At 34.7% G+C, this 24,033-nt stretch overlaps 1 protein-coding gene across 1 annotated transcript in view; it reads right to left on the bottom strand.

Annotated features, from left to right (window-relative positions):
* CNGB3 (cyclic nucleotide gated channel subunit beta 3) overlaps positions 1-24,033 on the bottom strand; it is a gene marked incomplete at both ends in the record, with an annotated part of 150,011 nt that overhangs the window by 55,904 nt on the left and 70,074 nt on the right. Inside the window, 4 exon segments of the mRNA XM_081265730.1 lie at positions 13,978-14,100; positions 14,855-14,919; positions 17,870-17,956; positions 20,407-20,457. Of these exon segments, the coding sequence (XP_081121856.1) occupies positions 13,978-14,100; positions 14,855-14,919; positions 17,870-17,956; positions 20,407-20,457 (326 nt within the window).

The following is a 24,033-nucleotide window of genomic DNA, read 5'->3' on the forward strand; positions in this document are numbered from 1 at the left end:
GAGATATTATCTCATTCCAGTTAGGATGGCTATAAAAAAAAGACGGTTGTTTTCCATGGTGGCTGTATGAACTAAAAATTCCACCAACAGCGTATGAGAATTCCTCTTTCTCTACATCATTGCCAGTATTTTTTTTTTGTCTTTTTGATAATAGCCATTTTAATTAGGGTGAGATATCTCATTGAGGTTTTGATTTGCATTTCCCTGGTGGTTAATGATGTTGAGCACCTTTTCATATACTCTATGGCTATTTGTATCTTTTCTTTTGAAAATGTCTTTTAGGTCCTTTGGCTTTTATTTTTTTTTAAGTTGTAGGAATTCTTACATATTTTGGATATTAATCCATTATCAGATATTTGCTTTGCAAGTATTTTCTCCTATTGGGTCTTTTGCCCTCTTATTTTGTTGTTTCCTTGGCTGTGTAGAAACATTTAAAAGTGATATAAACATATTTGTCAATTTTGCTTTTTTTGGGGGGCGGTACTGGGGATTCAACTCAGGGGCATTTGACCACTGAGCCACATCCCCAGCCCTATTTTGTATTTTATTTAGAGACAGGGTCTCACTGAGTTGCTTAGCACCTCACCATTGCAGAGGCTGGCTTTGAACTCTTTTTTTTTTCAAGAACAAACAGAAGGATTTTATTTCTTGGTGGGATATGAAGAACTCAAATATGTGAATATATAAATATATAACATATTTTTATATAATAACTTTAAAAAGTCAAATTTCCCTGATATACACTTTTTAAATCTGTGCCAAAAATGTGCTTTTAGAAAAAAATCTTATTTTCAAACTTAGACTTTGTACTGTCACTCATTAATAAATGTACATCCATACAGCATGGGCCATGCTTCCTCAATATAGAAGTGCCACACAGCACCTGTATAAAAAGATGGTCTGTCCACTCCTCCTGTGACCTAGGCCTCTCTCCCAACTTCCTAACACTTATTAACTTATGAAACTGTTTTATCAGCATGGTTTTGGGTGTTCATTGGATTACAAATTTTATTTAAAAATAAGACAATTATAAAACACATTTGAGAACAAAATACTCTTAGGAATAAAAACTATTGTCACTAAAATTAAAAATCCAATGTAAGTGCATCCTTATAAAAAATGTATATTGAAAATATCTTCTCCCCATTTGTGGCTTGCTTTTTTCCTCTTAGTGATATTTCTAAAGAATTTTTTAAAATTTTTTTTACAATTTTATTTTTGTTTTATTGACACATAATATTTGTACAAGCTTATGGGATCCATAACAATATTTCACTACATACACATATATATAATGATCAAATAAAAGGGATCAGCATTTCTACTTCCTCAGACATTCATCATTTCTACGTGTTGGTAACTCTGAGTTATTTTGTAATATATCATAAGTTGCTGTAGACTATAGTCATTCTACTGTGTTATAGAACACCACAATTAATCCTTCAGTTTAACTGCATCTTAAATACTTGTCATCTTACCTCTCTTATCCTCCTATACCGTATCCTTCCCAGCTTTTTTTTATAGTTGTTTTCTTTTTTTTTTCTATTGTTGGTTGTTCAAAACATTACATAGTTCTTGACATATCATATTTCACATTTTGATTCAAGTGGGTTATGAACTCCCATTTTTACCCCGTATACAGATTGCAGCCTCACATCAGTTACACATCCACTGTTTTACATATTGCTATACTAGTGTCTGTTGTATTCTGCTGCCTTTCCTATCCTCTTGATCTTCCTGTCTCAGCCTCCTGAGCTGCTGGGATTACAGGTGTGTGCCACTGTGCCTGTCTATTTTTGCTTTTGTTGCATATTTTTTTTTGTTATATCCAAAGTATTACAAACCAGACCAAGGTCATGGAGATTTATCACTGTGCTTTTTTCTAGTAATTTTATATTTTTAGGTCTCCCACCCTTTTCCATTTTTTTTTAATTTTTTAATTAATTTATTTTTTTATTGATTGTTCAAAACATTACAGAGCTCATGATATATCATCTTTCATACATTAGACTCAATTGGGTTTTGAACTCCCATTTTTACCCCAAATACAGATTGCAGAATCACAACTGTTACATACTCACATTATTACATAATGGCATATTAGTGACTGTTGTATTCTGCTACCTTTCCTATCCCCTACTATCCCCCCTCCCCTCCCCTCCCATCTTCCCTCTCTATCTCCTCTGCTGTTGTTCAATTCTCTCCCCTTTTTTCCCCCCTCCCCCTTGCCCCTCATAACCTCTTATAATTTTGTGTATCTGAAGGTCTCCTACCATTTCCATATGCTTTCCCTTCTCTCTCCCTTTCTCTCCCCCCATTCGTCTTTGTTTACTGTAGTCTTTTCCTCATGCTCTTCCTTCCTGTTCTGTTCTTATTTGCTCTCTTTATATCAAAGAAGACATTTGGCATTTGTTTTTTAGGGCTTGGCTAGCTTCACTTAGCATAAAGTCAACACAGAAAAGATGCTTAAATCCCTTTTCCATTTTTGTTAGTGCATTTTAATTATATAGAATAATGGGTTTCATTATGGCATACATGCAAATAATATACTTTGATCATACCTGCGCTGCTACTCTCCTCTATCATCCTCTCCCACTCCCCTGATTCCTTTCCTCTAGTAGTCTTCCTGCTACTTTCATGTCCTGCCACCCGCTCCTTGAATCCACATTAGGGAAAACTTGTAAAGCTAGTCTTTTTTGTGTCTTGTTTATTTCACTTAATATTCTATCCATCCATTTTCCTGCAAATGATACTATTTCATTCTTTATGGCTGCATAAAACTCCATTGTATATATATACCACATTTTCTGTATTGGTACATGTATTTATGGGGACCTAGGCAGATTCTGTAACTTGGATATTGTAAATTCTGCTACAATAAATGTGGGTATCCAGGTATCTCTAGAGTATGCTGATATTTTTTTCCTTCTGGCATATTCTAAGGTGTGATACCACTGGATCTTATGATACTTCTGTTTTCAGTATTTTGAAGAACTTCCATACTGATTGCCATAGTATGGTACTAATTTACATTCCCACTAACAATGTATAAGGGTTCCATCCCCCCAAATCCTTTCCAGGATTTGTGATTTTATATTCTTGATGATTGCCACTCTAACTATGGTGAGATGAAATCTCAGTGTAGTTTTGATTTGAATTTCCCTGATGGATAAAGTTATTGAATGTTTTAAAATTATTGGCCATTCATACTTCTTTTGAGAAAGGTCTGTTCAGTTTATTTGTTCACTTAATTGATTGGATAGTTTGTTTTTGGTGTTAAATTTTTTGAGTTTTAAAAAATATGTTTTGAATATTAATGCTATGTCAGAAGAGTAGCTAGCCACCATTTTCTTCCATTTTATGGGCTTTTTCTTTACTGTTTCCTTTGCTGTGAAAAAGCTTTTCTATTTGATGAAGTCTCATTTGTTAATTCTCACTATTATTTCCTGAGCTATTAGAGTCCTATTCAGGAATCATTGCCTGTGCCTATGTCTTGAAGTGTTTTTCTTTTTAATAAAGGCACCCAGAGATGTAAATTTCCCTCTTACAACTGACTTCACTGTACCCCACAGATTTTGGTATGTTTTTCCATTTTCATTCGATTAAAGAAATTTAAAAATTTACCCATTGGTTTCTTCTATGATCCAGTGATCACCCAAAATTGTATTGTTCAATCTCCAGCATTTGTACAGTTTCTCTTGCCGTTAATCTCTAGTTTTATTTTATTTTGATCTGATAGGATGCAAAAAATTATTTTATTTTTGTATTTGTTAAGACTTGCATTATGACTTAAGATATAATCTGTTTTGGAGAAAGTTCCATGAGCTGATGAAAAGAATATGTATTCTGTTATTGGATGGGATAGTCTGTAGATGTCTGATAAGTTCATTTGATCTACAGTATAGTTTAACTCTGGTATTTCTTTTTCAATTTTTTTGTCTGCTTGATGTATCTATTTGTGAGAGTGGGGTATTAGAGTAACCCACTATTATTGTGTTAGGGCCTATCTGTCCCTCTATGTTGAATAGTATTTGTTTTATGAACTTGAGTGCATTCACTTTGGGTGCATGTATATTTATGATGATCTTTCTATCTTCTTGTTGTATTGTTTTCTTTAGCAATATGTAGTCACCTTCTTTCTTTGTGGCTTCTGACTAAGTTTGTTTCAAAGTCATTTCTGTTGAATATAAGCATAGCTACTTCTGCTTGCTTTTATATTCCACTTGCATGAAATATTTTTCATTCTTTCACAACTTCATTATCTTGCCATGAGGTATTTTTCTTGCAGGCAACACACGGTTGAGTGTTTATGTGTGTGTGGTGGGGGGAACTTTGCAACCCACTGGTTTGTGTTTCTCTGAATTTCCTACCTGGCTGGAACCAGCTGTCCATAAATGCATCAGCCTGAGCAGTTCTGGATGAAGTTACTAAGAGCTGAGCAGAAAAGTCTGGGTGTGAAACTAATGAGAAGGACACTTAAGAATCAAACAACAGATCAGTCTGAAAACAAGATGACATGAAGGAATCAGGGACAACCTACAGTACAGAAGTATATGACACACACACACACACACACACACACACACACATATATATATATATATATATATATATTTTTTTTTTTTTTTTTTTGTGGTGCTGGGGATTGAGCCCAGGGCTTGTGCATGCAAGGCAAGCACTCTACCAACTGAACTTTATCCCCAGCCCTCGGACACATTTGTTTTTACATTGTTTGAAGAAATTCTGTTCTTTTGACATGTGTTACCTAATTCTTGTAAAGGATTATGTAGACTTTTACACAAGTTTATTTAACAACTGTATTCATTGACTCAATAATTTATAATTTTATAATTTATAACTTATAATCTTAATTTATAAGTCTAAAAATTTTTGAAAGATGAGGTTCCCCTTAAGAGAGTAAGCCTTTAAATCTAGTCTAAGGATTGGGTTTTCTACTGACAAGGACACTAAGTGAATAGCACCTACAATGGAGCTATTGACACTTGACACCATAACCTGAAGAAATTATCAGCTTATTGTGGTTCATATCTTTAATGTACCCTAAAAATATTATGAATTAAACAATGGAAGGAATGTTTTGGGATGGAATGATTGGATTATGAGAGCTGTAACTCATCAGTGGATTAATCCATTTGATGGATTAATAATTGGAATGGACTACTGGGTAGTAACTATAGAGAGGTAGGGCATGACTGGAGGAAGTAGACCAGTGGGGGCATGGCTTCAGCTCTATCTGTGGTTCCTTTCTCTCTCTATTTCTTGGCTGCCATGAGCCGAGCAGCTTCCCCCCTACCCCCAAGTCTTTCCATCATGATATTCTGCCTCACCTCAGGCCCAGGGCAATGAAGTTGGCTGATCATGGACTGAACCTCTGAAACTGTGAGTCCCAAGTAAAATTTTCCTTCTCTAAGCTGGTCTTGTCAGGTCTTTTGATCACAGTGATGAAAAGCTGACTAACATGCAGCTGTAGGTACAAAGAAATGAACAGGAAAAAACCTCCATCACTGGAAGTTTAACCAGAGCCACTTTGGGATATTTTGGAAGATATTTCAGAGGTATGACACTTCTTTTTTGGCATTAGAGCTCCAAGAGTCTTTGAAGCTTCTAGGTCTTGAATGTCTGGTGAAGGTTTTGGTTGGTTTGCTCCATTTTTCAATGGTCATATTATATAACTCTGGTTTTGCAGGAGGTATTCCATTTTCTTTTTTTACTAGATGAATCCCTGTGCTGTGCAGGATTTCATGGCCAGTGTGGTATATGTGAGACTGTAATGCCATTCTGCTGGCAGAGGAACAGCTGCACTTGCACTGGAAGTTCTTTCCACACACCTCTGTGTGCCTTTTCAAGTCCCATTCAGTGCCATATGAATTGCTGTACTTATTCTATTTATGCTTCTTGGCATGCATTTTTATAAAGTGCTGTTTTAGGAGAGATAACTGAGAAAATAATCTCTAGGTCCCTCTAGAGCATACTTCAATTGGACAACAAAAGAATTTCCGTTCAGTTTTCAAATCTTATTGTTAGATTTACTATGCCATCTTGTAGACAGTGGCTGTTGTCCAGGTGCATATTGAGCACTGGGCTCTTAGGAAGGACTTTCTCACAACCACACACAGTGCACAGTATGTTGGTCTGCACAAGAGAGCTGGCTCACTAATGGCTGGATCAGCTCCCAGGTGATAGGCAGCAGATTTATACCAGCTGTAGTGAAGCCAGGGCCACAATCAGCTGCCTCTCAGCCCGAGCCCATGGAGTCCTCACATACCCGAGGTGGATGTTTCTCCTCTTGGGGCTGGCCCTCAGATTGGCAGGGACACTGGCCAACAGAGCCTTGTCCTTGGCCCTGAAGCTGTCTCTGTGGCCATCATGGCTCTTCCATGGTGGTAGGTCCTGCCTATAGGGTCTTTATTCCATTCTGAGGTGGTTTTTGTGTATAGTATACGGTTCTAATTTTGTTCTCTTGCATGTGAATACTAGTTTTCCTAACATCACTTTTTTTGGCATTTTAATATTTATGTATTTATTATTAGAGCTTTATGGTTACACATAATAGTTGGATTCATCCTGACAAACTCATACATGCCCAACACCACTTATTGAAGAGACTATCTTGCCATTCTCTATTCCTGGCACCCTTGCCAAAGATTTTATGTGTGTGCATGTGTGTGTGTGTGTGTGTAGCTCTCTATTCTGTTCCATTCATCTATATGTCTGTTGTTAATGCCAGTGTCATGCTATTTTGATTACTGTAGCTTTGCAATACACTTTGAAATTAGGAAGTGTGATGATTTTAGCTTTTTTCCTTCTGCTCAAAACTGCATTAGCTATTTGTAGACTTTTGTGGCTTCATATGAATTTTGGGGTTGTTTTGTACATTTCTGGAGAAAAACACCATTGGAATTTTGGTAGGGTTTGCACTGAATCTGTATATTGCTTTGGATAGTTTGAATATTTTACCAATTTAAGTTTTTCCAGTTCATGAACATGGGCACCATTTATTTGTGTCAGCTTCAGTTTCTTTCATTTGTGTTTTATAGTTTTTGGTGCATAAGTCTTAAACCTCCTAGTATTTTATTCCTTTTGATTTGATGCTGTAATAAATGGGATTATTTTCTTAATTTTCGTTTTAGATCATTCATTGTCAGTGTAGAAATGCTAATTATTTTTGTATCATTTGACAAATATTTGACATATACATATATTTGTGTAATTCAAACATTTATCAAGCACAGAATATTTTTATCAATTGCTCCACAATTTTTTTTTTGGTTCTTTTTAGTCAGTTCTTGTCCCAAGAACTTCAGAGACAACTTGTGTTTTAACTTTTTCCGCTATAGATATGTTTTGCTTTTTTTAGAATTTCACATGAATGAAATCACACAGTATGTATGTATGTTTTTGCGTGAGGTATCTTTCACTCATAAGCATTAGTCATCTTTTGTCTGTCAGTAATTTTATTCCTCTGTATTGTTGAGTAGCATACATTATACATATATACCATGGTTTGTCTTTTCATCTCTGGATGACTAACTAGGCCCTCTCAAGTTTTTGGCTATTATGAATAGAGGTTCTATGAATATATTTACAAATTTTTAAATTTATTCTAATTAGTTATACATGACAGTAGAATGCATTTTGACATATCATACATAAATGGAGTATAACTTCTCATTTTTCTGGTTGTACATGATAATATACATATAATCACATGTGCACACAAGGTAATAATGTCTGATTATTTCTACTATCATTCCTACCCCCATCCCTTCTCCTTTCCCTTTACTCCCATCTGTCTAATCCAAAGTACCTATATTTTACCCCTGCCTTACTGTGAATTATTATCTGCATATCAGAGAAAACATTTGTCCTTTGGTTCTTTGGGATTGGCTTATTTCGCTTAGCATGATATTTTCCAGTTCCATCCATTTACCATCAAATGCCATAATTTCATTCTTCTTTAAGGCTGAATAATATTCCATTGTGTATATATATCACAGTTTCTTTATCCATTCATCTGTTAAAAGGTATCTAGGTTGGTTCCATAGTTTAGCTATTGTGAATTTAGCTACTATAAACACTGATATGGCTGTGTCACTGTAGTATGCTAATTTTGAGTTCTTTGGGCATAAATCTAGGAGTGGGGTGACTGGGTCAAATGCTGGTTCCAGTCTATGCATATTCTTTTGTAAGTTTCTTCTCTGGATATGTTTTCATTTCTTTGGGTAAATATCTAGGCTTGGGAGTTTTTAGTGGTAAGGTAGGTATATGTTTAATTAAAAAAAAACCTGTCTGATCTTTTTCAAAAATGGTTTTACCATTTTAAATTCCTGCCAAAATTATATAAGAGATTAAGTAGCTCTAATTTATTCTACCAATTGATATTTTCAGTCATCCCATCACTTGGTATTGTCAATACTTCAAATTTTAGACACTGTTGTGAATACATATTTAATATAGTTGGTATCTTAATTTTTGTAAGACTTATTTATATTATGTAAATTAAAAAATTATTTATTAATCAGTTTTGGGTATAAGTTTACAGTTTTGGCTATAAATTTTTCAGAAACAGATTTCCTGTATGTGTGTGTGGGTGTGTGTGTGTGTATGTGTGTATGTGTGATGTGTATATGTTTTCACAATTAGTGCACCTGTGCATGTGTATATATGTTTTCACAATCAGTGAGCCTTTGACTTTAAGTTTTAAAAAATAATTCTCAGTAAAAATGGAAATAATGTTGTTATACATATTATACATATTCAACTCACTCTGGGTAGTGTATAGTATAAAAAATATATGAGTACTGGGACCTACTTTTTCCATTAAGAACATTACCTTATAGTATGCCAATGTCATATCATTGAAGGAGAAAGTTAGTGGAGTATTATACCAGGGTCTTGTATATTCCCAAAGGAAAATTGGCTATTAAATAACCAGTTGCCATTATTGAGTCCTGATTCTACCACACAAAATTTTTCAAATGATGTTTTTCATTCCTGGGACACTTGCATACCTAATTGTCAAGCTTAATTTATGATCCTTGTTATTTTCTAAGTATTTAATTGAGTTAGTGGTTATAGTTGACTCACAAACCCATAAAACCCTCCAGTGGTAAACTAATTAGCCAATGCACCTGTCCTCTGAATAATTAGCATTGTTCTTTACTAACAATCAGCACTGAAGTTATTAAAAGTTACCTAAAGCAGTTGTCTAAAACAGAGGCTTCTTTAAAAGACTTTTTTTTTTTAAAAAAAATCATGATCCCATGGAGGAAATGCATTTCATAGGCCAAGCCAGGACACCCCACACACATGTGTGCATCCTCATGCACACACACACACAGACACACACACACATACACACACCTCTCTATTTGACAGATGCTGATATTTTCTACTGTATTCTCCTGTGCTCTTTTTTTTTAACTTTATTTTTTTATTGGTTGTTCACAACATTACAAAGCTCTTGACATATCATATTTCATACATTAGAATCAAGTGGGTTATGAACTCTCATTTTTACCCCAAATACAGATTGCAGAATCACATCGGTTACACATCACATTTTTACATACTGCCATATTAGTGACTGTTGTATTCTGCTGCCTTTCCTATCCTCTACTATCCCCCCTCCCCTCTCCTCCCATCTTCTCTCTCTACCCCATCTACTGTAATTCATTTCCCTCCTTGTTTATTATCCCATTCCCCTCACAACCTCTTATATGTAATTTTGTATAGCAATGAGGGTCTCCCTCCATTTCCATGCAATTTCCCTTTTTTCTCCCTTTCCCTCCCACCTCATGTCTCTGTTTAATGTTAATCTTTTCTTCCTGCTCTTCCTGCTCTGTTCTGAGTTGCTCTCATTATATCAAAGACGACATTTGGTAATTGTTTTTTAGGGATTGGCTAGCTTCACTAAGCATATTCTGCTCTAGTGCCATCCATTTCCCTGCAAATTCCATGATTTGTCATTTTTTAGTGCTGCGTAATACTCCATGGTGTATAAATGCCACATTTTTTTTTTATCCATTCATCTATTGAAGGGCATCTGGGTTGATTCCACAGTCTAGCAATTGTGAATTGTGCTGCTATGAACATCGATGTGGCAGTATCCCTGTAGTGTGCTCATTTAAGGTCTTCAGGGAATAGTCCGAGAAGGGCAATAGCTGGGTCAAATGGTGCTTCCATTCCCAGCTTTCCCAGGAATCTCCATACTGCTTTCCAAATTGGCCGCACCCGTTTGCAGTCCCACCAGCAATGTATAAGAGTACCCTTTTCCCCACATCCTCGCCAGCACTCGTTGTTGTTTGACTTCATAATGGCTGACAATCTTACTGGGGTGAGATGGTATCTTAGGGTGGTTTTGATTTGCATTTCCTTGATTGCTAGAGATGGTGAGAATTTTTTCATGTACTTGTTGATTGATTGTATGTCCTCCTCTGTGAAGTGTTTGTTCATGTCCTTGGCCCATTTGTTGATTGAGTTATTTGTTATCTTATTGTCTAATTTTTTGAGTTCTTTGTATACTCTGGATATTAGGGCTCTATCTGAAGTGTGAGGAGTAAAAATTTGTTCCCATGATGTAGGCTCCCTATTTACCTCTCTTATTGTTTCTCTTGCTGAGAAAAAACTTTTCAGTTTAAGAAAGTCCAATTTGTTGATTCTTGTTATTAACTCTTGTGCTATGGGTGTCCTATTAAGGAATTTGGAGCCTGACCCCACAATATGTAGATCGGAGCCAACTTTTTCTTCTATCAGACGCAGAGTCTCTGATTTGATATCTAGCTCCTTGATCCACTTTGAGTTAACTTTTGTGCATGGCGAGAGGAGGGGATTCAGTTTCATTTTGTTGCATATGGATTTCCAGTTTTCCCAACACCATTTGTTGAAGATGCTATCCTTCCTCCATTGCATGCTTTTAGCTCCTTTATCAAATATAAGATAGTTGTAGCTTTGTGGATTAGTCTCTGTGTCCTCTATTCTGTACCATTGGTCCACCCGCCTGTTCTGGTACCAGTACCATGCTGTTTTTGTTACTATCGCTCTGTAATATAGTTTGAAATCTGGTATCGCTATACCACCTGATTCACACTTCCTGATTAGAATTGTTTTTGCTATTCTGGGTCTTTTATTTTTCCATATGAATTTCATGATTGCTTTATCTATTTCTACAAGAAATGCCATTGGGATTTTGATAGGTATTGCATTAAACCTATAGAGAACTTTTGGTAATATCGCCATTTTGGTAATGTTAGTTCTGCGTATCCATGAACAGGGTATAGTTTTCCATGTTCTAAGATCTTCTTCTATTTCTATCTTTAGGGTTCTGTAGTTTTCATTGTATAAGTCTTTCACCTCTTTTGTTAGGTTGATTCTCAAGTATTTTATTTTATTTTTTTGAGGATATTGTGAATGGAGTGTTTTTCCTCATTTCTGTTTCAGAAGTTTTGTCGCTGATATACAGAAATGCCTTTGATTTATGTGTGTTGATTTTATATCCACTTTGCTGAATTCATTTATTAGTTCTAGTAGTTTTTTTGTAGACCCTTTTGGGTCTTCTAGGTATAGAATCATGTCATCCGCAAATAGTGATAATTTAAGTTCTTCTTTTCCTATTTTTATGCCTTTAATTTCTTTCGTCTGTCTAATTGCTCTGGCCAGTGTTTCGAGAACTATATTGAATAGAAGTGGTGATAGAGGGCATCGCTGTCTTGTTCCAGATTTTAGAGGGAATGCCTTCAATTTTTCTCCATTCAGAATGATGCTAGCTTGAGGCTTAGCATAGATAGCTTTCAGCGTCTGTGATGAAAAATCCGTTGTTAACCTTATTGGTTTACCCCTAAATGTAATCTGCCTCCTTTCTCTTGTAGCTTTTAATATCTTCTCTTTGTTCTGTATATTGGATATCTTCATAACAATGTGTCTTGGTGTTGGTCTACTGTGATTTTGTGTGCTCAGTGTCCTGTATGCATCTACAATTTGTATATCTGTTTCCTTTTTTTATTTCTGGAATGTTTTCTGTAATTATTTCATTCAGCAGGTTACTCATTCCCTTGGTATGAATCTCTGTACCTTCCTCTATCCCGATGACTCGTAAGTTTGGTTTTTTTATGTTATCCCATATCTCTTGGATGTTTTTCTGTGATTTTTTTACCAGCCTATCTGAGTTGGCTAGACTCTTTTCAAGATGATATATTTTGTCTTCATTATCTGACGTTCTGGCTTCTACTTGCTCTACTCTGTTAGTGATACTCTTGATTGAGTTTTTAATTTGGTTTATTGTTTCCTTCATTTCTAGAATTATTGTTTCATTTTTTTATAATCTCTATCTCCTGATAATGATGCTTAACTTCTTCTTTTATCTGTTTATGTAATTCATTTTCAATGTGATCTTTCGCTGTTTGGATTTGCTGTCTCGTATCCTCTTTAAGGTTCCTTTCCATCTGTCTAAGGTATTCCTTGAGTTCTTTATATGGCCATTTTTCTGATGACTCTAGGTCCTCCTGAATATTTAGGCTGTCCTTCATTGTTTGTACTCCTTTTCTTCCTTGCTTTTTTATGCTCATGTTACTTCTTGTTGTGTTTGACTGATGAGTTACTGTTTACTCTTCTAAATTTATTTGATGCTTGGGAGGAGAGATATTAGAAGGGAAGGGAAGAAGTCACTAAGGAGAATGAGTGTAGGCAGGTAGATTTCAAGGAAGGGGGAATAAAAAAATTGAAAAGAAATGAAAAGACAAAAGAAAAAAAGTGAAAAGGAAGAAAGAAAGAAAAAACGAAAAAAAATTTATAATGATAATAAAAAAATGGAAATTAAAGTTTAAAAAATAATAGTAATAATAATAACTAAAAATAATTAAAAATTGAAACCATTAATAAAAAAGTTAAAGAACAACAATATCAACAACAAAAAAATGAAAATAAAATTAAAAAAAATAATAATCATAAAAAAAAATAATAAATGCAGTCATAGAGCTCGATTAACTTCTCTTCCAGTAGGTGGAGCTGTGCCCACTGGGCCAAGCTTCTCTCCTTGATAGGTGGGATCCAATCACTGTGCAGCAGGTCTTCCTCCCAGACTGTGCGGGTCTCCAACCCTGAGTGCCTAGGGCCTTCTCTTGTGTTTCCTCAAGCCAGGCCCCGCTCACCTGTGATGCTCACCACAATACTGGCTACACGCCAGGTCTGCTGCTCCTGGGAGCCCTGTTTTTATGGATGCCTGGGCACACTCTCCCTGTTTGCCTCCCTCATACCCTAAGTTTGTAGAGCTTGGGGCTGAGAACCCCCAGCGAATTTGTTTGCCCTCTGGTAGCAACTCCCCTGGTAGCTGGTGCAAGGGACCTCAGTTGTTAGCACTGGTGGGAGTGGTTGCCGGGAGTTCTGCGCCGCTAGTCCCGCGTCACTCCTGATTCCCTCGGTCTGGCTATCGTGCTCGGTTGGCTTTTACCTCTGTGAGTTCAGGCAGGCCGACTAGTTATTTCAGTGGGATCGTTAGTGCTGAGTCACGACGAGCAGGCAAACCGGAGCTAGAATGCTGCCCATCCGGGCTTGGTGTGTTCTGAGAAGGCCAGACTGTTCGCCCGGGATCCACGTCAGCTCAACATTGCCTAGTGGTCCTGAGCAAACAGCATTTTGATAGTTTGCTTCTCCCTATGCCCGCGCAGCTGAAGGGGTTAGAGACTTGATCTCTCCGCGTCCGCCGCCATGTTGGATCACTTAGATTTTAAATTGTCACTCATCAGCTGATCCATTTTGCTTGGCGGGTCACTCGCACGGTGAAGAAGAATCTACCTGTGCTCTTTTTCACTTAAAAACATAGTGAGTGACCTGCTAAACAGGTTTTACTGCCCATGAGTAGGTTATGAATGACAATTAAAAAAACCCCACCAACTTAATAAAATGCATACACTCAATCAAAAATAAAGAAACATCAATAAAAGTTTCAAAATCAGAACTTACTTGTTTCCTTCACCATTATATACCCATCTCGTTGTGCCAATTCCTTCATAGCTTGAAGCCCAGTAATAAATACAGGCATTAATGTGCAGAATGAATAACAAGTACCCAGTTGTTCGAATGACTCTGTCAGAGACAATAAAGGCAAAGTAAGGATTCATATTGTTTCTGGAACGCAGCCTATTTTAACATTTTCCTTTCCTCCAAGTCTCTACTGAACCTCCTTGCTTTATATTTGCCAACTGTTAACTCTCATTAGTACAGTAGAAAGTGATGGTGCCATTGCATGGTTTTTTTAAAAAAACTGCAGTGTCTTGACTGGGACTGACAGAGTGTTAAAAAAAAAATCCAAAACAAAAACTCCCTCTCTTTTCACAGATGGTACAAGTCAACTCTGTGAAAGACATGCCTCCAGGGTCACCTCTCCATTTTGAGTCTCATAAAATACGCTAAGCTGATTTAACTGGAAATCCCCGAAAAGCTCATGGGACTTTATGCTACGATGAACTGTTGTGACTAGAAGTCTCTGAGCAAGTGAAGTTTAGAACAGCAAATGAGTGAAATTTAGATTAAGAATCAATTGTCCTGAGAGAAAGGAGGGTTGGCTTGCAAAAGAGCACATTTATTTGTCCTTGTTTTGACTGAAGTAGGTAATAAATCCTATTTTTTAGTTTAGCATTCTTCTAAACTATGATATGATATTCATTCTTTTATCTCACATGAAATATCCAAATATGTTGTAGAATACATATGTCACAGAGCCCAAACCTGAAATTATCTCCCCGTCTTGAACAGGGTGGTCATATTTCTCCCAAAGGCCATTATAAATGTTGCATCATTGAGTTCTTTACTTTCCCCAAGTGTATGGATTATTCGTTACCTGTAGATATAGGCTTTCTCCATTATAGACTCTAGGTGATGATTAAACTCAAAAAATGAAGTGTACTGTGTAGAAAACAGGCAAAAGAAATACAAAAAATATATTAGTCTTTTACACAGCTATTTAGATAAAACTATGCAAAACAGGTATTATTTATTACTGAAAATAACTTTATTTGTGTGTCTTTTTTAAAAAAAATATAGACCCTGTTTCGTGGTATTTTCCCCTGGGCAGTACATTTTAGCATGATGCCAAACTTCCAGAGCTTCTTGCTGTATTTTATTTCTACCCTCTAGTTATTAGTCTTATTTGTAAGGCTTGTTGAAAATCAATCATGTCTTTTCTTTTTAAAGCATATACTATAACTCTCTTTCACAATAATTAAAGTCATACTCTTCAAAACCTTAAGTGAAAGAGGAAAAGTATAAAGTAATACCATTTGCTCAACACGAGAATTATTTTTAAGCAAGGTGTATTAAATGTATATTTGTTTCAACAAAAGTTAAATCCAGTAAGTATTCGCATTAGCCAGCTTTCTTGATGTTATCCAAAGGTACAATGAGTTTATGTGATCTAATCCGAACAGAGTTGCTATTTTCCCCAAGGTTCTTTTCTGCTTCCTTCTGTTTGTATCTCAGCTCTGACTGCCATTCTGCATTCCTATTCCTCTGTTCCCTTTCTCCTTTCATTACTATAGCAGCAAAACTCAGGGCTGAGAGTAGGAATCTCAGAGCCAAATTCTAGTCCTTTTCTCTGTTACATACTAATCATGTGACTTTGGAAAAATCTCTTACTCTTTGTGTACTTTGTTTCTTCATCTGTAAAACGGATACAATAAGACAACATGCCTCATGGAAATGTTGTGTGCAGATATCCATTAATATATTTAATATATGTAGACTGGCAGACTTTTACAGACAGGAGAGGCCTTAGAGATTAAAATGACTTAGTTCAAAACATCACCCAATACAGATATGACTGCAGTAAAACATTTCAAATTAAAAATAATATACAATAGCAATAAATTTTAATTAGAAATACAGACAAATGATTTGTTTTGCCATAATTTAGGAAAACATCCCTCAAACATTCTGATTATGATAATTTCATTTTGTGATAACCTGTTTAAAGTGCTCTTAATGGAACTTTGCACAAAGGAGCAATGTTTTAAAATTTAGCTTAGGTGTTCATAATAGAGAAAAATTTATATTCTTAATTTGTTTTCTTATTTTATAGCTTAGAGACAGATAGATGACAAGTATTTATCCTAGAGAAATTTCCATTCATCATTATAGATGAGGACTATAAGGCTAGGAAAAGAAGATCAATGTTGACTTTTATAATCTCATATAATCTTCCTATATTTTACAAATACTTCAGGATATAGAAGGCTTTCAAACATTTTAAGGATACAGAGATGGGAGTAGGAGGAGTTGGCCTTTTATAAGCTTTTATTATAAGGTGAAACAAACTCCTCAATCCGTAGGAACCTGAGTCTTTTTGAAAACTGGTTACCTTTGAGCAAGTGCCTTCTGAAACTTGAATGAGGAACTAGAAATTTGATGAGGGATGACCGAACGCTAGGCTTCTTGGAACATTGTGTGCTGCCTTAATTTATACTCATATCCACAGTCAAACCAGATGCTTCAGGAACTGTTTCAGTGTATGGAAATATGGGGTAAGGACCATTTAACTTGAAAGACTATGAGCATAAAAAGAAAGTTCTTTCTGCCTGATATTTATCTGCCAATCTGATTAAATGAAGAATTTAGATTCAGTTAAGTACTGATAGTATCCAGATCTGGCCTTTCAGCAGAGTATGTCCATACAGATTGTTTTCACCATGCCAATTTTTATTTTTTTCATCTCTAAAAGGACGGTGTGGTGGGACATATCAATGAGATAATGGATACAAAGTTTTAGCAAAGTCTGCAGCCCCGAATGACAACAAATGACACCTGCTGCTGTTATTGTTGCTGTTAGGGTTAACTTGTGTCACCTGGTTATGCTATCTCGTCTGCCCAAGATGCAATAAAGACAATTCACTAAAATTTATATGCTCTTTTGTGGTCCTTTTAAGAGGGAGATACAAGTTATTATTGCTGTTCTTAAAGATTTATCTGAAATTTCAAACTCTGACTCTCTTCAGTTCTTTTCAGGTGCCCAGAAAAGCAAGAGTTATGAAATATATATGTCTTAGAATCTTTCTGAATAGCTAATATATTTAAATAGTTCAAAATTAACATGAAATATATACCTTCAAAAGTCTTGCTCTTACTCTTGCCCCTGTCTATCCTGTTTTTCCTTCCTGTTTTCCTTCTCACCTGAGGTAATCACGTTTACTGGTTATTTCCTTTGTGCTAAACAGAAGTTAGCATTGTTATAAAAATTGTTATGGATCTAGTTTTTTTTTTTCCCATTTAACTTAGCAATTTATCCTAGAGGTATTTCCATAGTAGCGCATGGAAAATCCCCTTTTATTTTAAAGCTACAATGTAGTCTATTATGTAGATGTACCTCAGGGTTTTTAAGTACTTCCCTCTTGATGAACATTTTAGTTGTACCCAAGTATGTATATAATTTTGTAATGCAAAAGTATGCTTGCATTTATTGTAGAATAATAGAATTTTAGATGAGTAAGATAACTTAGAGGTAATCTAATCTAATTCATATTAAAGCCCATATTTCAGACAGTCAGTAACATTAAAAAAAGAACAAATAGAAAAAATATAAAAGATTCATTTGTAAGTATAGTTTTATTTAGAAGTACAAATTATACTTATTTTAAGTTACAATAATACCTGTTGTGAGATATGTAATAAAAATAACATGTAGCAATTTCCAGTGGTATAAGCAATTGCACTTTTCTATTATTTAGTTAAAATTTTTTATAGCATTGATGAGGGCAGAAAAAGGAAGACAGTTTGGAGAAAAAATTGAGAATATTGGTAATTGTAGCATATTTTAAATTACTTCAAGGTTTCCATTATTGTAAGGATAAAGCAGTCATCTTACCTTTAATACCCTGTTTGTTCTAAATACTGGATTAAACCCAAAGAAGAAGTAGAGAATATCAAATGGGATTACTGATGCAACATCCAACTGTTGGAAGAGAACATTCACAATTATTTCATGTTTGCATGCTTTATTGGGCATAAATGGATTTATAGACACATATGCGAAAATTGGCCAGTCACAATAAATTATTTGTTGTTTAATGCAAAATTGCTTTCAGTCAAATATGCATGTTAGCACCATGTGAACACGACAATATTTTGTTGTCTACTTTCAGTGCATTTCATTACACCTTCCTGCATCTCATCTCTCCTTAGGTGCTGCATTTGCTGTGGTTGTTGTTGAGTTGTTATATATACTTCAGTGGTGGCATGGATGCTAATGTTAAAATACATTTTTAATAGTCTTTTAAAAATGAAAAAATCAAGTCCATTCTTGATTTTGTTTGAGGCCATTGAACATCATTGTAGTAATATATTTTTGTTTTGGTCAATTCTTCAATGTTCACAGTGGGTTGTATTGCTGAGGTTCATCTAGGTCCTTCAATGCTTTTCACTACTGTGTACTTTGGAACATTTGCTACCAATTAAATTTTGCAAAAGTATCTATCAGAGATTTTACAAGGTAAGAGAGAAGAGAAGAAATAAATCAGTTCTGTTTACAGTTAGTTAATCACCAAGTCTGCTGAGAGAAGATATTGGCAGTGCTATACTCTTATAGTTAAAATGTATACTTTTATTACTTGTTATGTGTTTACATTATTCTGTCTCTCTCTTAACTTGGTATTTATGAAATAACAACAACACATTTGCACACTTTTCTGAGTGTAAGAACAATAAAAATTTTTTTATGTGAAATAATTATTTTCTTCATCAAATTGTGCATGCATGGTCTTGAAATACAGGGTCCATTTAAAATAATTTAAGATATCTTAAGACAATTAGGAGCAGTTAAGAGCAAGTTATAAGTCCACTCATGTGAAGTAGAGTTGAGGTAATTAATTGTGTGTAAGAATTTTGAAGACTACCGCTATCGAACAGGAATGGAACTTGTACATAGATTGAATTAACCAGATGAGCTAGTATAAACGAATTACTTACTAAAGGGGTTGGGTCAGAAATTGCATTGTGTCATAGACCTCACTGATTTTATCTTATGTATATTGATTCTTGAGAAGTGTATAGAAAATTACTAAAATAATGCCTTATTGAAAAGGAAGCAGGGGGCATGGGGCTGTTGACTTTTCTAATGCTACCCCAGAATCTATGGTTTCTTATTCAAATCATAAAAATCTTTTTAGTTGCTTTCTACCCAGCTGCAAAACTCCACACTCAACCTCTGTGCAGATTGTCATTGGTCATTTTTTAGCCACTGACATGAATTTATGTAGATGGAGAATGATTTATTTCTCATTGAATTATAGAAAATTGAATTAAGTAAGTACTGACAGACACTAAACTCTGTACAAGGCACTTTGTAAAGCATGTTGGGATTGAAATAGGAATAAGATATTATTTCTGTCTGTGAGAAGTTAACAATATAGTAATAGAATAACCAATACAACAATAATTGTATTAGCAAGCCATAAGACAGAAAAGATATGCTAAGGGAATTCAGAAAGGAGGAGTGAACAAAGTTAAATAAATGTAAAATTTTATATTTATAAATGCAATTTAAAAACATGAATTATTTTGGCCCTTATTGAAATGCCAACAAGTATTAAGATTTTGGAATAAGCTTTGAGGTTTTTACAAAGCAGTCATCCCTGAGAATTCATTGAAATAGTGTAGATCTTTTATGAATAGGTTCAAGTATGTGGTGATTTTTTTTTTTTTTACAAAGAAAATTAGTGGGAGTTAAAAACAAATTGAATGGGATTTTAATCAGCATCAATACCTATTAGGAACAATTTGGGCCCTAAACCCAGATTTGTGTTTTTTAACAAAATTTGAGGTGATTAAAATTGTCCTTGAAGTGGGATACTAGAGTTCACATATACAGACTGGGTGATTTTAGATAACCCCAAATCTTTGCTTATATCTCAGAGTTAGGAGGAAAAATAAATGATAAGACTTTGTAAATAATTATAAGTGGTAAAACACATTTTTTGAGAGAGGAAGATACCATGTTATCTAAATAATTGCTTCTTTTCCCACGTTGTTGTTTTGCATATCTGAACAAAAAAGAAACATTACTTTTGCAGAATTTCACACCAACATGGTATATGAATTGAGGACTAGACCTTTGTAGACAAAACAAAGTATATCCCATTCTCTTTAATTGACCTTTAATTCAAATTCAAATGTGGGAATTTTTACTTAGTTTGATCTGCTTAATAAAAAAACCATATGTTGAATTACCCATTTGCATATGTAAGGGAATGTATCATGAAATTATGGCAAATCAAAAACTTTAGTTCTGCCATTGTCTAATAAAACCTGCTTTGTTACAAAGGAAGACAATTGTAGAAATGGGACTTAAAGTCAAAATGGTAATGGATTATTGAACAGTTTTGAAATTATTTGTAAGCCACCTACCTGATATTTAATAGAACTCTTGTAGTGTTTCTTTAGCTCATTTGGTTCCACCTGAAATATATTTATATTTCAGTTAATTTTAGCTAATTTTATTAATTGTTCTTTCACTTTTTTCTTTATATTTATAGCTATTTGTCTCTACTGTTTCCTTCAGTGTATATACATACTCCATTCTCTCACAGTTTAGAACAAAACACATTCCTTGGCTTTTATCTTCTGATTTTCTAGAGAGTGCCTGCTTGTTCTCTATAATTCCCTCATGTTTATCCTTAAACCAAGGCAATGTGGTGGCTGCTTCTCACTTTTTTCAACCCATCAAGACTTAACAGTGTAAAGACCACCAGTAATGTCCCCATGACCACTCCCGGGAAACTCTTTGTAATTCTTAGCATCCTGTTATGGAACTCACCATATTTTGAAACAATACACATATTTTTGGGCTTATCTGTTTAAAATTGATTTACTTGATTAAGTGGTGCTCTATCTGAGGACAGGATTGATTTGTTTAGCAATTGTGTATAACCAAAGCCTGGAATAAACTAAGTGCCCAATAAACATTCAGTGGAAGAATATATAGGAATGAAGAAATGAATAAAAATATTTGAAGAATTTGATATTTTTTGGAAAAATTTTGTCCTTGGAACTTTCTCTTTCCAAGGATTCAGTACTGTTTTTGGTTTACTTTTATTCTTTACTTGCAACTTTTTGGTGTCCTTGGATTCTTGGACTAGCCATTTACAGGTCAAAGTTCCCCAAGATTTGATTCTCATCTCTTTTTCTCTTCATACTTACTTCTTGGGAAATCTCATCCACTTTTATATTTTCAAAGACTGGCATTTATACTGAACCCATCAAATCTCTACCTCCACCTAATATCACTTTATTGAGCCATTTGCTCCAAACCTGAATTCATCATCATTCTGCACCCCCCTTAAGCCCAGTTGTGATCCTCCTCTTCCTGCTATTATGTATCCCAGGAGCATCCTTATCTATACCAGTTAGTGACCCTAGACTGCTCTTTCTCCCTTGTCCAATCAGCATCTGAGTTCAACAGATTCTTCCTAAAATGTTCTCGGGTTCCTTCTCTCTTTTTGGCCATGACTTTCTGCCTGAGTCTTTGCTCCTCTCTGTCCATTCTTTAATGGCAGAATATTTATAAATCAGAATATTTAATAACTCCTATGTATGTCAAATTCTCTGACTACATGATTTTAAGAGAAAGAGTGAGAGAAAAAAAAATCCAAGTCCCTTTCATGGCACCAGGATCTGATTTCTCTGGCTCATTTGCCTCCTGCAGCATCAAGGACACATTCTGTGAAGCAGTTATTCAAATGCCCCAGAGTTTCTCACCTCGACGTCTTTTCCCATGCTCTTCCCAGAGATTAGGACACATGTTCTTTACTTTTCAGGGGCAGCAGCGTGAAGATAACTTCAACTCATATATCAAGATTTGGACCAAGTGTCTCCTCTTTCACACAGTTTTCTCTGACCCTTATAGCAACCCGGGGTCATCTTTGTCAGTTCTTACAATATAAGATTCCAACATTTTTCTTTTGTTTGTCTGTCCTTCATAACTGAGCTATGTAATAAAATAGGGTGCATATCTGTGGCCTCTGTTTCCTTAGTTCATAATAATGTCTGACATGTAGTAGGTGCTCAATAAATGTACAATACATGAAGGATGAATAGGGAAGCATTAATATTCATACCTGAAAGAATTACCGCTTCATACATATTAGATTTATATTTATGTTTCAGTAATATGTAGGAAAAAATTTCTTTGTACTATTAATAAGTTGAAGTATTGAAACTTTGATCTATGGAAGCAGCATTGTCTAATAATTATCATCGATGTTGTTAAAGTTCAGCTTTAAACCACTGCCAAGTAATGTCAAAGATTGATTAGTCAGCTCCTCAATTCTGGTCCCCTTTCCCCTTTTTTGACTATAGTTTTTTATTCACAGACAAAAGCTAAATTTTATAGAAACATATTACAACACATACACGACATGCTGACTTAATGATTTGTACTGTGAAATAAAACGGCTTACTAAGCCACAGGTAGATATAGACAGGTTTACGTTGTCTGCCTTATAAATTATGTAACAAGCTTGAATAAAATCACTCAGCTCTTTCAAAGTTTATATGGGACAGACAGACACAGTTCAAGGACTAAGCTGTTAAGTTAAACTACTACATCCCCCCTCCATCCAGGAAGGATGTTTTTAGCACATTTATCCCTTTATTTTCAGAGTTGAATAAATGTAAATGCAACTAAATCTTGCTAGATTAAATGAAAGTACCATCTAGCGATTTTAAAATCCCTCTTCTTTAGAGCACTAAATAAATTTGGCATCATTAGCCTTATGAGGATCAGCATGCTTACCAGTAACAATCAGGCACTTATTTTTAAAATGTCACCCTATTTAATTCTCTCTGTCTTTTAAGCCTCCCCATTATGCAGGCAACATTTCTTCAGGGGAGGCTTACTTTAGGAAGATATGCTAATTGCACCTAAATCCTTTTTTAACAGTTTTTGAAGAAGCTCTACTCCGATGTTAGTATATTTACTTACTATTTACTTCTTCCAATAAACAATTCTGTAATTTTATATGGAGTGAATAAAAGAAGTATTTCAACAAGAATACCATTTCAAACAACTGTAACCCAGATCAAATAATTATTTAAGGAAAGAAAATGCTTGAACCAACATTGCTGTTCACTCAGTCCTACAAGTGTAACTTGAGTGTATTTATTCTTCAGGTCTCTTCAGGGTAGAGGGAAATAAACTGAACACGTTCCTACTTTTAAGAAACTTACTATCAGGTACAAAAACCAAATGAAAAAGAAAAAGAAAAAGAAAACCAGATATAAAACCAATGGAACAAAACTACAAACTACTTATGATAATACCAAATGTCAGAAATATGATATGAATATACCCTAAAACGGGCCACAAAGTAATATGCTTCTAAAATGATTATGAATGATTCCAGAACCTCAAAATAAAAAACTCCTATCATTTTTTTACATCTATCTATACCCACTTACTATTGTCCTAGAACATAAAGCCTTTTTACATTTATGAAATATACAAATTTGCATTATAAATATATCTTTATATCTACAAATATCTTTATACTTTAATGTTTACATTTATAAATGCATGTTACCATATATTGTAAAATTATAAATATTTGCATTAAAAAAAGAAAGAGAGCTACATATAAAAATAGGCATAGGCAGCAAAATTTACCTGTGTGACCATCTAATCATTTAATTAATTCAACAATTTATTATGCATCTTCTGCATGCCAGGTGTGCATGCTATCTTATTTAATCTTTTTGATGGATTTATAAGGTAGGCACAATTCCCATTTTACTGGTGGAAAAGAAAGTTTTCAGTGAAAAATTAAATTTATTTTCTTCAAATGATGTGGTTAGTAAATTTGAGAACCCTGATCTGTTTGCTTCTACTCTATCATAATTAGGCTAATTTTCATATAACAAAATCAAGTCACAGAAATATGAGTAAAGAATATGGAATACAGAGAAGGGAATGTTTAATCTGCTTCAGGTCAGTTTAAAGCAGTAATTTCGAGGATTAAGTACTAAAAGCAGTTGACT

The sequence above is a fragment of the Spermophilus citellus genome, assembly GCF_964194105.1.
Source record: "Spermophilus citellus genome assembly, chromosome: 14".
Classification (NCBI taxonomy): Eukaryota; Metazoa; Chordata; class Mammalia; order Rodentia; family Sciuridae; genus Spermophilus; species Spermophilus citellus.